General features: G+C 47.7%; 3 protein-coding genes across 3 annotated transcripts in view; all 3 read left to right on the top strand.

Annotated features, from left to right (window-relative positions):
- Positions 1-2,371, top strand: part of pick1 (protein interacting with prkca 1) — a 6,887-nt gene extending 4,516 nt beyond the window's left edge. Inside the window, exons 9-13 of the mRNA XM_079366971.1 lie at positions 1-95; positions 172-264; positions 352-402; positions 500-644; positions 840-2,371. The exon at positions 1-95 is cut by the window's left edge and continues 39 nt beyond it. Coding sequence (XP_079223097.1) covers positions 1-95; positions 172-264; positions 352-402; positions 500-644; positions 840-1,087 — 632 coding nt within the window. The 3' untranslated portion in view covers positions 1,088-2,371. The remainder of the gene's footprint in view (positions 96-171; positions 265-351; positions 403-499; positions 645-839) is intronic.
- Positions 2,372-3,311: 940 nt separating this feature from the next.
- On the top strand, positions 3,312-8,137 carry LOC306838653 (phospholipase B-like 1). Its single transcript, XM_079366963.1, has 11 exons — positions 3,312-3,538; positions 4,337-4,559; positions 5,188-5,271; positions 5,369-5,510; positions 5,629-5,769; positions 6,150-6,294; positions 6,380-6,580; positions 6,669-6,809; positions 6,944-7,129; positions 7,287-7,393; positions 7,570-8,137. Exons 1-11 carry the CDS (start codon positions 3,466-3,468, stop codon positions 7,744-7,746), a joined length of 1,620 nt encoding a protein of 539 aa, XP_079223089.1. The 5' UTR covers positions 3,312-3,465; the 3' UTR covers positions 7,747-8,137.
- Positions 8,138-10,161: 2,024 nt separating this feature from the next.
- LOC306838667 (uncharacterized protein) overlaps positions 10,162-15,000 on the top strand; it is a 5,305-nt gene continuing 466 nt past the window's right edge. Inside the window, exons 1-2 of the mRNA XM_079366981.1 lie at positions 10,162-11,469; positions 14,855-15,000. The exon at positions 14,855-15,000 is cut by the window's right edge and continues 466 nt beyond it. Of these exons, the coding sequence (XP_079223107.1) occupies positions 11,214-11,469; positions 14,855-15,000 (402 nt within the window). The 5' untranslated portion in view covers positions 10,162-11,213. The remainder of the gene's footprint in view (positions 11,470-14,854) is intronic.

Below are 15,000 nucleotides of genomic sequence, written 5' to 3'. Positions count from 1 at the left end.
CTCAGGCTGCAGCCAGCGAGGCTTTCGTCAAGTTTGCAGACGCTCACCGCTCCATCGAGAAATACGGGATTCAGCTGCTGAAGACCATCAAACCTGTGAGTGTAAACACAAGGCCAGCTGTGAAACATGTTGGGACGTGACTCCCTTCACAGGACGTTTGTTGTCGTGCAGATGCTCCATGATCTGAACACGTACCTCCACAAAGCCATCCCCGACACCAAGCTCACCATCAGAAAGTACCTGGACGTGAAGTTTGAATACCTGGTGAGCTAACCTGTGAGCAAGGCATGAACCAGCTGTTCATCACGTGTGAGCAACAGAAACCCATCATGACCTCTCTGTGTCTTTCAGTCGTACTGCTTGAAGGTGAAGGAGATGGACGACGAGGAGTACAGCAGCATAGTGAGTCCTGATATGAGCGAGAACATCAGTCAGGCTTCCACAGAGAGAGCCATGCTGTTTGATTTGAATCAGCATCAATATCATTGTGTTCTTGCAGGCCATGGGCGAGCCGCTGTATCGCGTCTGCACCGGAAACTATGAGTACCGTTTGGTGCTGCGGTGTCGACAGGAAGCTCGGGCACGCTTTGCCAAAATGAGGAAAGACGTTCTGGAGAAGATCGAGCTGCTCGACCAGAAACACGGTCTGTTTTTGTGTTTGTTTGGATATTTACATCCTTAACACTCAGAAACTGTCACAAACAGAGATGTGTTTGGTTTCATGTAGAGTCCTGCTCATGATCGTTGTGCAACACTTTCATTTCTGCACACAGAAAAAGGAATCAGCACGTTATAGTGAAAAAAAACCTCAAATCTAAGTTTCATCTTTTCCTCTGCAGTCCAGGACATCGTGTTCCAGCTGCAGCGCTTCGTCTCAGGCATGTCTCACTACTACGACGAGTGCTACGCCATCCTGAAGGAGGCCGATGTTTTCCCCATCGAGGTAGACCTCTCTCGCACGACGTTCAACTACGGCAGCCCGTCGTTTACCGGCGAGGACGAGGACGAGGACGAGGAGAAGGAAGGAGGAGGCTGCGAAAGGAGACAAGCAGAAAATGGAGCTGAGAAACTGATAGATGATGTATGAGTGTGTGTGTGTGTGTGTGTGTGTGTGTGTGTGTGTGTGTGTGTGTGTGTGTGTGTGTGTGTGTGTGTGTGTGTGTGTGTGTGTGTGTGTGTGTGTGTGTGTGTGTGTGTGTGTGTGTGTAAACCTAAACTGTTGTCAAAAGGATGAGGAACTACTGAACTTTAAAGTTGCTGCTGTTTGGATCCGTGAGGGTCGATTGGAGGAGTTTTCTGTCTCATAAGTTTTAAAGGTCACATATTACCCAGAATCCTCTCCTCATGTTCCTCTAACCTCTAGTCTGTCTCCAAACCCTCCAGTGATGAGAAAAGTCCATCCTCTCCATCTTCTGCCTGCTCAAACAGGCCGTTTGGAGATGTTCCCTTCATGACATCACAAAGGGCAGTAGCCCCTCCCCCAGGTGGGTGACACTCCCACAGCTAGGTGTTTGTTCTGCCCTCTGAGTCTGCCTTCTCACCGTAAACAATAGGACATGGAGCCAGACAGCAGCGAGTACACCCGAGCCCTTCCAGAGAGGGGGCGTGGTCAGACACAGCTCATTTACATATTTAAAGCTACAGACACAGAAACAGCCTGTTCTGAGCAGGGCTGAAATAGAGGGGTTTATAGACATGATCAAATACAGGATCAGAGTGGATTTACAACAACACACTTCGCACACATGATGAAGAGGAGCGAGGACACTGATTTCACCTGAAGAGGAGGAGGAGATCATGTGACCTTTAAAAACCAAAAGCTTTATCACTATGTAACCTCTCTGAGACTTAGAGAGTCCACGTTATGTTAACCTGAGTGTCGTGCAGCAGAGGAGAGCTTATATGAAGTGTGCCTTCTCGTCTCTGCGATGAGCGTCAATGTGCGTCATGCTGATTGTTTAACATCTGAATATTTACGTCACTGTTTGCTTCTTTTGTTTGGGTGTGAATTTTAGGATGGGGGTTTGTGTCGCTGCTTAAAATACTATTTTAGGGGCTGAAGAAGGAGACTGAGGTGGACATATTTGTAGTTCTTTATGAAGGGTGTGTTCCACCTGACTGTCAAGGAACATTTGTCCACTTCCTGTATGGTCACATGTTTCTTATTTCGAGTTCGTCTTGAGCGCCATTTAAGTTATTCTGATATTGCCTAAAATGCATGTGCTTTTATTTCTCCTCTCAGCGATGAACGGAAAAAATGTCCAAAGGGAAAATGTTTTAATCTTTACACTTGTTATCATTCCTACTGTATTTATTCTCCTGACCTGCTGAATAATATTGATTCCATATTATATTGATTATTATTCATGTGTTCGGTTTCTTTGTCGTTTATTTAGCTGGTAAGTGTTTTTATTGATTATTAGTGTGCCTGAAGCAGTCACTAGGGGGCAGCAGAGCCTGTTTTCTTTTCAGAATACATAATATATTCTGATATATATTCTTATATTCTAATATAATATATCTGGAATATAAATTTAATAGAAATATATGAAGTCTTATTTTCTCTAACAGATCAGGTGGTGAAAATTTGCAGCTCATTGACTGACAGAATTATTTTTTATTATTTTATTGTAGCTGAAGATGAGTTCAGGGCCACTGAAAATATATTAAAATTGTAATTTATTAGAAATTAAAATTCTGATTTCCCTTTTCCAGAGTTCTAACGATGACGTCATTTTAGTGAAAAAGAAGAAAACAAATCTCAGTCTGAAAAGTCCAAACTCAGGATATAACCAGTTCTAACAGAATGTAAATAATTATGACTTGATTCTCAGGTTACAGTTAAGATCCCTGAATCCACATCTTCATGTGTCGGAGTTAAAATGACATTAAAATTTAAAAAGCAACCGACGCGTTTATCAGGTCCCACAAATTTAAATAACCCGCCAAAAAAAGGACCAATTATGAGAATGTATTTTAATTAAGGAAAACTAACTAGTCAAGAGTCCTTAACTAGTCTCACCTAGGCAAAGGTATACTGAATTATAGATATATAAGATTATAAATTGTCTTCCTCTATTGCAGAAATGCTATCTAGCCCCAGTGGCCTAATGGATAAGGCACTGGCCTCCTAAGCCAGGGATTGTGGGTTCGAGTCCCATCTGGGGTGAACATTTTCTTCTCTTCTAGAAAATAGTTATTATTCAACAGCGTAACTCTGACCATGTGACTGATGTGTCCGTTATGTGTCCGTAATGTCACACACACACACACACACACACACACACACTGCGTGTTGTCCTTCTTCTCCTTCAGTTTGCAGCCAATCAGAAGCCGTTCCGCTTGTTGCTACTCAGATTTCCAGAGAAATTCCCTCCAAGTTAACCCATGACTGTTTCCTCTCTGCCTTATAAAAGCAGCAACACCTTCAGGGAAGTGGAGCCTGTCTTTACTCTTTAACCCGCCATGTTGTCTCTAAAGAGCAGTTTTTATGTCTTTGTGTTATTTTTGGCGGGGACGACCTCCGTGTGTGCTGACAGTAAGTAGGTCGCCTTCCCGTGTGTGTGTCTGTGTGTGTGTGTGTGTGATCGATAGATAGATACTTTATTGATCCCGAGGGAAATTCAAGTGTGTGTGTGTGTGTGTGTATCTGCTGTCACTGAGCTGATTGAATGTGTTTACTCTGCAGGACAGTTTTACGGAGACCTAGAAGGTCCAAAAAGTAAATAAACACACATATTAGAAGTTTTAATCTCTAAGGAGGTCTGAACTGCTTTTAAAATTGTTTTCTAAATCTGCACACAATATATGACCTTGTATACATAGCACATTATCTTATGTGAGGTTAGATGATAACCTGCAGATATTAACGGTTATCATCTAACCTCACATAAGATAAAGTACACAAGTGCAGGAACTTTCTTTTTCTGTTTTAGAGGAACCTTTGAGCTCCTGCTTCAGAGTAGGTACTACACTGTAGTTCTTGATGTGGACAGTTCCTCTTCAGAAAGTCCCCAGAACAAGGTTCCTCTAAACAGGGTTCTAGGAAGAGAAAGTTCCTGCGGTGCAGAATCAATAAAAAAAGAACGAGGGCGCCAACATTTCCTTGAATTATGAAAAAGCTCCTGTGGTCAGAAAACGCCTTCGGTGTGTTTAAGGGGAACTCCCCAAGTGGATAGTTCCTCTTCCAAAAAGTCCCCACTTTGCTCTGAGGTGAGATGTTGTTCCTCAGTGACGTCACAGAAGACGATGGATGAGTCAGCATTAAGCTGTCTCACGTCAGTGATACGAGTTGAACCTGCACAGAGCGTTGGGACTGAATCTGTGTGTTCTCCAGAGTGGACCACAGCCACGGTGTACTGGGACCCTCAGCAGAAGACCGTCATCCTGAAGGAGGGGGTGGTGGAGACGGAGGGGGATGCATATGGGTACCTGAACGACACCCTGACCACCACAGGCTGGAGCGTCCTGGAGGTCCACGCAGGCTACGGACAGACTGCTGAAACGGACGAGCTCACCTTCTTCCTCGCCGGGTACTTGGAAGGTTTCCTCACTGCTCAGTAAGTCCACGAGCTGCACGCTCCTCTTTTCACTAAACCATTGAATCACAACATCAGTGATTAGGACATTTTCTCTTCTTTGCTGCTACGTCCACGTCCGTCATATTCACCACTCTAAATCTCCTCCAATCACTGAGCTGTATCCTAAACTCACCTGCTGCGCTCTCATTGGCTGGAGGAAACACACCAGCTCCGCCCACAAACGTCCCGAGTCAACCAGAACAAATCAGAAGAGTCAAATCCAGTCAGAGGACAGAGTCTCTGCAGACACAGTCACACATGTACGGAGGCCCAGAAGGGACAAAGCTTCACTTTAGGAGGAGACTGAGTTTTATTTTGAAGGGACCATGGAGCAGCTTCACTTTAGGAGGAGACTGAGTTTTATTTTAAAGGGACAAGCTGCTTCACTTTAGGAGGAGACTGAGTTTTATTTTAAAGGGACAATGGAGCAGTTTCACTTTAGGAGGAGACTGAGTTTTATTTTGAAGGGACAATAGAGCAGCTCCACTTTAGGAGGAGACTGAGTTTTATTTTGAAGGGACCGTGGAGCAGCTCCACTTTAGGAGGAGACTGAGTTTTATTTTGAAGGGACCATGGAGCAGCTTCACTTCTGTTCTCCTCTGTGCAGGCAGATGATGGATCACTACACCAACATGTACCCTCAGCTCATCACGGAGCCAAAGATCCTCGGCCCGGTTCAGAGCTTCATGGAGTGAGTCCGTTTCACTTCTTCTCTTTACTTCAGAGTGTTTTTAGGAAACAGAGAAGAAGAGTGCAGAACAACATCTGTCCTTGTCCTGGTCCTGTAGGAAGCAGGACGCGTGGACCAGGGAGCAGGTGAAAGTCCACAGAGACTCGGATCCCCTGTGGAGACACGCGGGCTTCATCGTGGCTCAGATGGACGGACTGCAGGCCGGAGCTGCAGACTGGGCCAAGAAACAAGGGAAGAAGGTTCAGATTTATTTATCAATCAAACTTTATTTATACAGTGATGGACAACAACAACATGACCCCCCCCCACAACGCCACAAACAGACTCTCTCTCTCCCTCCCTCTCTCGCCCTCGTAGCCTCTGTCTAAATTCGCGGTCCAGTTCCTGAACGCTGTGGGAGACCTGCTGGATCTGATCCCGGCCCTGGTCCCGGACTCTAACACCCGGCTCAGAGACTTCAAACTTCCAGGGATGGGACACTGCTCTGCACTCATCAAGGTCAGAGGTCAAACATGTGACCGACACGGCGTGACGCCATGACAACACGAGACATAACGTCACGTGATGCTCTGTAGATCGCATGCTAGCAAAGGATTGTGGGAGTGGTTGTTTCTTTGCCTCTCGAGTATTATGGGAGCTGGTTGTCATGGTTACAGGTTTCAATATTGTGAAATGTCAACGGAGGGTTTGAGCGGGAAAATTTACTTCCGCTAGCAGAGGTGCCAAAAAAGTGGGCGGGCTCTATTGGCTAGTCACACTCATGGCGCCTTGTTCCTGCGGCCTCCTCGCCATCCTCCGTTCTGACGCACCGTGTTGAGGCGGCGCGGCGTGAGCGGACGTCAGTATGTTTATCTTTGACCTTCTGTCCTCTCCGCCAGCTGCTGCCCGGCTATGAGAACCTCCTGTTCGCTCACTCCAGCTGGTACACGTACGCCGCCATGTTGAGGATCTACAAACACTGGGACTTCCGTGTCAGCGACCCGAACACGGCCACGGGGAAACTGTCGTTCAGCAGCTACCCCGGTGCGTCTCTCTCTCTCTCTCGCACGCTCGGACACGATAACGCCGCCTGCAGCGCCTCTCACGCTCAGCTCTCGTGTGTCCTCAGGCTTCCTGGTGTCGCTCGATGATTTCTACCTCCTGGGCAGCGGCCTGATGATGACACAGACAACCAACAACGTCTTCAACTCCTCGCTCTTTGACGCCATCACCCCGAAGAGTCTGCTGTCGTGGCAGAGGGTCCGGCTGGCTCACAGTCTGGCTCACAGCGGAGAGGAGTGGGCCAAAACCTTCTCCATGTTCAACTCGGGTCAGTGCAGACAGGAAACAGACCATGTTGCATCCTCAGTGATCCAAATCCATGTCAAAGGTCATTCTCCTAAACCCCGCCCCTTTAGGAACCTATAACAATCAGTACATGGTGTTGGACCGCAGTAAGGTGAAGCTGGGGCTCAGTGTCTCTGATGGCGCTCTGACCGTGGTCGAGCAGATCCCCGGGCTGGTGGAGTACTCGGACCAGACGCCGGCTCTGCGCAGAGGTACCAACCCCCGTAACCATGGTTACACTGTTCAGTCTGAGTGTGTGTGCTTTAACGGGGGGCGGCGGCGTCTCTTCTGTCGTGTTCGACCTCCACGTTCAAAGGGTTAATTTTTCACGCTGGTGTCCCCGCAGGTTACTGGCCGTCCTTCAACGTCCCGTTTCACGAGAAGATCTACACGCTGAGCGGCTACACACGCATGTGGGAGCAGTTCGGAGAAGACTTCTCCTACGACCTGTGTCCCAGAGCCAAGATCTTCCGCAGAGACCAGTCCAGCGTGAAGGACCTGGACTCTCTGAAGTTCATCATGAGGTTCAACGGTGAGTGGGTCGCTACCACTTTAAAGATCGCAGCAACGCTTCATGACTTTAACAACAAGGAAAAGAGGGAGGAGCTTATGAAGAGCGAGGCTCCTCCTTCTTTTTCTGCGACCTGACAGGAGGCGGGGCGCCAACTCGTTTGACTGTTTGTTTTCAGACTACAAGAAGGACCCGTACTCGAAGGGCGACCCCTGTAAGACCATCTGCTGTCGGGGAGACCTGAGGACGGAGAAGGCTTCCCCGTCTGGTTGCTATGACACTAAGGTACCGTAACCGTGGTGATGACATCAGAGCCTGCTCACTGTAGTGTCTGGAGAAGCTGGTTGCCAAGCAACCAGAACATTCTCCACTCAGTGGCTGTGATTGGCTGCTTGATGATGAAGATCTAAATAGAGTAAGGTTACTGTAGCTTTAAGAGCGTTGGCGTGCTCTTGTTGCAGGTGACAGATTTCCACATGGCGGAGATGTTCAGCGCCGAGGCGTTGAACGGGCCGACCACTCAGGGAGGACTTCCTCCGTTCAGCTGGGGAAACTTCAGCAGCATCAGTCACCAGGGTCTGCCGCCATACTTCAACTTCACCTTCGTCAGGATGTCCCCGCTGCTGTTCACGCCGTGAGGCCGTGACGGCGTGAGGCCGTGACGGCGTGAGGCCGTGGCGGCGTGAGGCCGTGGCGGCGTGAGGCCGTGGCGGCGTGAGGCCGTGGCGGCTTGAGGCCGTGGCGGCGAGGACTCAAAGGAACAACCTGCACTTTTTAAAGTCCAAACTGAAGCTCGGGCTTCTTCCATGTGATCAAAACAAAAAGCTGCCAATCACGTTTCTAATCCGTGTTTTTAAGTTTGTCTGTTTTCTACATTTTTAAACTTTAATGTTCACGCCTGGCGAGCAGCGGTTTGAAAGATGAACACTGTCTCAGTCTAACGTCGTGTGGACGGCGTGCTGATGGCGTTCTCAGGGTTTTATCTGTGCTGATCAGACGCCTCATGTGATTAAAGGTTTTCAGGACTGACCCGCCTCCTGTCTCTGTCATCGCTCATCATAACCACATGTCCCGCCTCCTGTCTCTGTCATCGCTCATCATAACCACATGTCCCGCCTCCTGTCTCTGTCATCGCTCATCATAACCACATGTCCCGCCTCCTGTCTCTGTCATCGCTCATCATAACCACATGTCCCGCCTCCTGTCTCTGTCATCGCTCATCATAACCACATGTCCCGCCTCCTGTCTCTGTCATCGCTCATCATAACCACATGTCCCGCCTCCTGTCTCTGTCATCGCTCATCATAACCACATGTCCCGCCTCCTGTCTCTGTCATCGCTCATCATAACCATGTGATGAGCAGTCGGGTCATCGTCATAGTTGTAGGGACCTCCCACGGCGGCAACATTACGTTGGGTTTTATGATGTAACATTTAGTTGTCAAATTAAATGTAATAATTGTTGCACTGAATGAATCAATAATTATTATTAAACTGAGTTTAATAAACCTCGGGGCACCACCCTGTAAACAGGGAACAACCAAATTATTACCAATATCAGTCTCAAATTATTTAATTAAATACAAATACAAATATCATTAATATTAATAATCTGTATTTAATTGAAGGTGTGAAATCCGAACACAAAGCTCCTTTCAGCCTGAGTCACAAAGTGAATACACAGTGATCACAAACAACTGCTCTTTAAATTATAACAGAATTTATTTAACAAAGAAACATCAAGTTAATCAATGAAACTCAATCAAACAACAACTATTATAAACTAAACTACAGGTAACAAACATAAACAAACAAGCGTGATGTGTGTGTGTGTGTGAGAGAGAGAGAGAGAGAGAGAGAGAGATCAAAATGGCAGCGCGACCACGTGTGGTCACGTGATGGCGGACACTGAACACAGGTCTCCTAACCTGGTCTATTGTCTAGAGACGGAGTCAAACTCGGTCTCTACCTGGTCTACGTTTCTGCAGCGTCTGGAATGCAACAGATCTGTGTGTGTGTGTGTGTGTGTGTGTGTGTGTGTGTGTGTGTGTGTGTGTGTGTGTGTGTGTGTGTGTGTGTGTGTGTGTGTGTGTGTGTGTGTGTGTGTGTGTGTGTGTGTGTGTGTGTGTGTATGCGTCTGCCGAAAGGTGCGTATGTGCGTAAAGGGAGAGAGAGAGAGAAACGAGCGCACCTCAGAAGCTCAATCTCAGCCTGGAGCTCACACACAACTCAGCATAGTTAACTTCACTACCAGAAGCCAGCGGCCGGATTTGTATCAGACGGCGTTCACACTAGTCTTTCTGATGATGAGTCTATTACCCGGTTATGACGCAGCGGCACAAATAAAGGAAACAAAAGAGGTTTTACTCTCATAGACCAAAGACACAGTGGTCACCAAGTAAATATTATCACCGTTTCACAATAATAACTCAGTTATTAAACACACTCTCTATATCTAACTGCCCAGACCTAGCTAAGCCTCACTTGGAACCGTTTTGTCCACGGTTGATGAAAGAAGCAAAGGGTCCCCGGAACGGTCTCGAGCCGTCTCCCTGCAGTTGTATGGTGATGGCGGCGCGTCCAAGGGGATGAACAGAGCCGTGGTGTCCTCCGTCGAGCGAGGTGATCTCCGTGGATGTCCTTTCTTTAAAGGACGGAACGAGACGTAATCCTTATGATCTCTCTCAATACCGTTTTACTACGGGAGAAATCAGACGCTCTTCTTAGAGATGCGTTCAAATGGATGATCTAAGCTCAGAATTCAGGATGTCGGTATGCTTCAAGGCCCTTGTTTTAGCTGCGCGCCAAAACTTTTGAAAAAAGAGAATCGTGCTGTGAAACAGGAAGCAGAGTTGATATCCTCGGACGTCTCCAGACGACGTATGAGAGAGACTGAACAATGGGAGGCAACTGGTTTTATCCCTCCCAAACTTCACACCTATGTGTTTGGTGTAGCAAAGCCTTCTGGGAGTACCTGCAAGGCATGCTGGGATAAAGAGTCTTTTGTCATGGTTCTCCAAAGGGACACAGCCTGAACTTTGTCCCTTTGCAGAGGGGAGGGGCTTAGAGCTTCACTACAGCTGGAGGCTGCTGGTGAATCTGAGACAGTGAAGAGTCCAGGACACATTTCTCATCTTGTGGGACAAATAGAGTTCACCTTTGACCTTGAATCCGCAGCAATCAGGTCATAGAGATCCATAAGTCCTCATCACGTTACTGATACATATGCAGTAAAGATTGCTGACATGTCATTGGTCAATACAGCTGAAACCAGAACTCGTCACCTGCTGAGAATCCAGACCCCGAGAGGTTACTCGTGACTTAGTTCTCACTTTAAAACAGGAAGTCTGTGTCCATGGATCCACAGCGACATGCGGTCACATGATCACAGCTGATCAGGATGTCAGGACTGTCTCTGCTCTCTCTCTCTGTTTCTGTCTCGGTCCTCGGGGACTCGCGTAGTGATTCAGTCTTTCCTCTGAAATGGAGGAACTGAAACGCCTGTTCAACACTCCACTCATTTCACAACACCTCCATTTTGCATCTGGTCCTCCGGCTGTCACCGCTCTCCGTCCTCACAGTGTGTTCACATCTCGGCAGACATGGACAGGAAGGTTTGTCCTGTGGGTCAGAAGTATGACTTCCTGCTCAAACGCTGCATCAGCACGGAGAGGCGAGCGAGCGAGCGGCTCACAGGTGAGTCTCTGCTGGTCTCTGCTGGTCTCTGCTGGTCTCTGCTGGTCTCTGCAGATCCAGGTGGTTTTTCCTCAGGACACTTCTGAAGCTGCTCTGCGTTTTAAACGTGTTGGCTCTAATATGCCCTTTAAACCCTGAGCTCTGATTGGTCGGCTGCAGGGCTGTTCATCGCTAACCTTTACATGACTTTTATTGAATGTTCTTCAGCATGTGATCTGTTTTTTCTGTTCAGGTGTATAATCATTGTTTTCCCTCAGAGCGGCGCCGGCCTCCCATAGTCCAGGTGAAGTCCCCGTCTCCGGCCCCTCAAACATCCTCCGTGGTCCAGGTGAAGTCCCCGTCTCCGGCCCCTCAGACATCCTCCGTGGTCCAGGTGAAGTCCCTGTCTCCGGCCCCTCAGACATCCTCCATGGTCCAGGTGAAGTCCACGTCTCCGGCCCCTCAGACATCCTCCGTGGTCCAGGTGAAGTCCCCGTCTCCGGCCCCTCAAACATCCTCCGTGGTCCAGGTGAAGTCCCCGTCTCCGGCCCCTCAGACATCCCCCATGATCCTTCTGAGTCCGGCTCTGTGGATCTGTGTGGTTCTGGTGGCTCTGGGCTTCATCCTCATCGTGTCTATGTGGATCATGATTTACAGAAGACACACCAAGACCAGCAGAACCCCGGGTAAGCACCACACACACACACACACACACACACACACACACACACACACACACACACACACACACACACGTCGTTGAAGCAGCTGCTGCGAGTTTGAGTTCTAATCGTCGGTATCAGACGTGTTTGTGTTTCAGCAGGTGAGTCACAACACGCTTTAATACAATACAAGTTTTATTTGACCTCAGAGGGTTTATTATTATTATTATTATTATTATTATTATTATTATTATTATTATTATTATTATTATTATTATTATTATTATTGTTAAGGTTATAAATACTGGAGCACCACAAGGTTGTGTGCTGTCGCCACTGTTGTTCTCCACGACTGTGAATGTCAATAATGTTCAGCTGTTTAAATATGCAGATGACATCATATCTGGAAAAGATCGGACACACGAGGAAACATATTTTAAACAGGTTCATTTATTACAGGTCTGGTGCCAGGACAGTTCTTTAGAGATTCATGTTGCAAAAAGAAAATAACTTGTTTTAAACGAAGGGAGCTGCTAATGTCACCGCTGTTATTCTGAATAATGAGCCTCATTTTAAATATTTGGGTCCAACCATCGATTCCACCTTGAGCTTCAGTGCACACTCACACTGTTTTTAATCACAATTATTAGTTCCCACAGACTGGAGATGGCCTATAGAGGCATCGTGCAGTTCAACAGAGCTGCTTGGTATGGAAACTTAACTGTGAGGCAAAACAACAAGTTGTCCTCTCTTGTAAAGATTGCAGGGAAGGTGGTCGGTAAGCCACAACATCAACTCTGTGATGTGTTTCAGAGTGTGGTGGTGAGGAAGGCCAGACAGATATCTGGGGACTCCTCACACCTCACACACACCTCACACACACCTCACACACTCGCAGGTCTGCTGCCATCTGGTCGCACATTCAGAGTCCCGAGGGGCGAGCCGCAATATTTACAGAAGATCTGTTCTGTCACACACTGTACGAGCTCTCAACGCCATTTAAAGAGGTCAAGACTGCACAAGTGATCCCCCTTTAAAGGGTACACTTATTACATCTGCTGTCCCCCCCCTTATTTATTTTTTAATTTTTTAATTTATTGCGTATTGTTGGACTTTGTGGAGTGTTTTAATTTGTCCTGTGTGTTTTTTATATTTTGGAGAAGCCCAAGACAAATTTCCACCACGGTGGACAATAAAGTCATCTAATCTAATTTTAATGGAAGATAGAATCAAAAAGTACAGAAGCTGTAATAACAAACTTTAAAGGAGCAGTCTGTATCTCTGCCCCCTAGTGTTTAAAATGAGTACTGCAGTCTAAACTCTAATCATCACAGAGAGCTGTCTCCCCCCCTCCTCTCACACAGCTCTGCATGTGGTGGACACTGTAGCTTCAGTGTTTAGCCAGCTCTGCATGTGGTGGACACTGTAGCTTCAGTGTTTAGCCAGCTCTGCATGTAGTGGACACTGTAGCTTCAGTGTTTAGCCAGCTCTGCATGTAGTGGACACTGTAGCTTCAGTGTTTAGCCAGCTCTGCATGTGGTGGACACTGTAGCTTCAGTCTTTAGCCAGCTCTGCATGTGGTGGACACTGTAGCTTCAGTGTTTAGCCAGCTCTGCATGTAGAGACACTGTAGCTTCAGTGTTTAGCCAGCTCTGCATGTGGTGGACACTGTAGCTTCAGTGTTTAGCCAGCTCTGCATGTGGTGGACACTGTAGCTTCAGTGTTTAGCCAGCTCTGCATGTAGAGACACTGTAGCTTCAGTGTTTAGCCAGCTCTGCATGTGGTGGACACTGTAGCTTCAGTGTTTAGCCAGCTCTGCATGTGGTGGACACTGTAGCTTCAGTGTTTAGCCAGCTCTGCATGTTGTGGAAACTGTAGCTTCAGTGTTTAGCCAGCTCTGCATGTGGTGGACACTGTAGCTTCAGTGTTTAGCCAGCTCTGCATGTAGTGGACACTGTAGCTTCAGTGTTTAGCCAGCTCTGCATGTAGAGACACTGTAGCTTCAGTGTTTAGCCAGCTCTGCATGTAGAGACACTGTAGCTTCAGTGTTTAGCCAGCTCTGCATGTGGTGGACACTGTAGCTTCAGTGTTTAGTCAGCTCTGCATATGGTGGACACTGTAGCTTCAGTGTTTAGCCAGCTCTGCATGTGGTGGACACTGTAGCTTCAGTGTTTAGCCAGCTCTGCATGTGGTGGACACTGTAGCTTCAGTGTTTAGTCAGCTCTGCATATGGTGGACACTGTAGCTTCAGTGTTTAGCCAGCTCTGCATGTGGTGGACACTGTAGCTTCAGTGTTTAGCCAGCTCTGCATGTGGTGGACACTGTAGCTTCAGTGTTTAGCCAGCTCTGCATGTGGTGGACACTGTAGCTTCAGTGTTTAGCCAGCTCTGCATGGGTCTGTAAAGCTTTCTGCGTTCTAACCTCTCTCCATGTTTCATCTCCAACATTGATCCTAGTTTGAGCAGCTTTCTGCTGCTGGAGCTTATTAGAAACATGCAGAGGCTTTTTAGCTCGGGTACAATCACTTCTATCTGAAGCAGTTCCACTGGAGAATGTCAGCAAACTCAGACTGGGTTTTTTGTTGCCGTCGTGTCAAACAGGAATCCACAGCGTTTGATTTAAACTAGAACCAAATCAAAGTTTAGCAACGCTGTCGTTGTTCGTGTGGCAGCGTGCAGAACAGGTGAGGCTGCAGGCGTGCAGCTGATGAAGTGTGACGCTCATGAACACCAGAAACTGTGCAGTTTCTGTTCTCTTCTTGGTGGGTGTCCCAAGGGTCAACACACACACACACACACACACATCTGCAGCTCAGAACACACACACACACACACACACACTGCTCTCATAGTGGTGTACAGCAGGAGTGTATTTGGTGGACAAAGGGTTAAAACCAGAGGATTAAACTGTCAGCGAGTTTCCAACACGTGAATATCTTTAGTGTGTATGAAAGCACGTCACGCTGCTCAGCTTTAGTTTGGAGTCTGTTCATAAAGATGTCAGGGTCCGGAGGGTCTCGTGTTCTGCAGACAGAGAGGCGTGATTCTGTGCTGACTCACAGATGTGTGAGCGGAGCGTTCTCCTCCTCAGGACCAGCAGACAGAATCAGCTGTTTCCACTTAGCTGGACTGAGACATGTCGTTGTTTCACCTGAGCTCTATTGTGATGCAGTGAATGCTTCTTTATCTGCTCACCGTCAGTGGGAGGAGCCTGCTGCGTTCACATTAATGTGAGTCACGAGCGGGCCGAGGGCCAATAACTGAATATGAATAAGGACTCTGCAACGTGGACTGTCGCCCCTCTCGTGTTTCTGTGAATCCTTCATGCTCTCTGAATGACCTCCCTGACCTCTTGTTGTCGGGGTCACGGTGTGGGTTTCTCACTCATGCTTCAGTTTTCTGTGTTACAGACGAGAAGCAGCGTGAGCTGGTGGTCGAGTCCTCGCAGCCTACAGACACAAACAGACCGTGCAGCGCTCAGCTGCACCCCGGGGCCCGCACAGGCTGGGAGTGGGGGGAGCACTTCACCACCTGTAGGTACCCAACAATGCATGCT

Source organism: Symphodus melops, assembly GCF_947650265.1.
Source record: "Symphodus melops genome assembly, chromosome: 17".
In the NCBI taxonomy this organism is placed as follows: Eukaryota; Metazoa; Chordata; class Actinopteri; order Labriformes; family Labridae; genus Symphodus; species Symphodus melops.
Note: the sequence above shows the minus strand (reverse complement) of the source record. Positions and strands in the feature narration are given on the sequence as shown.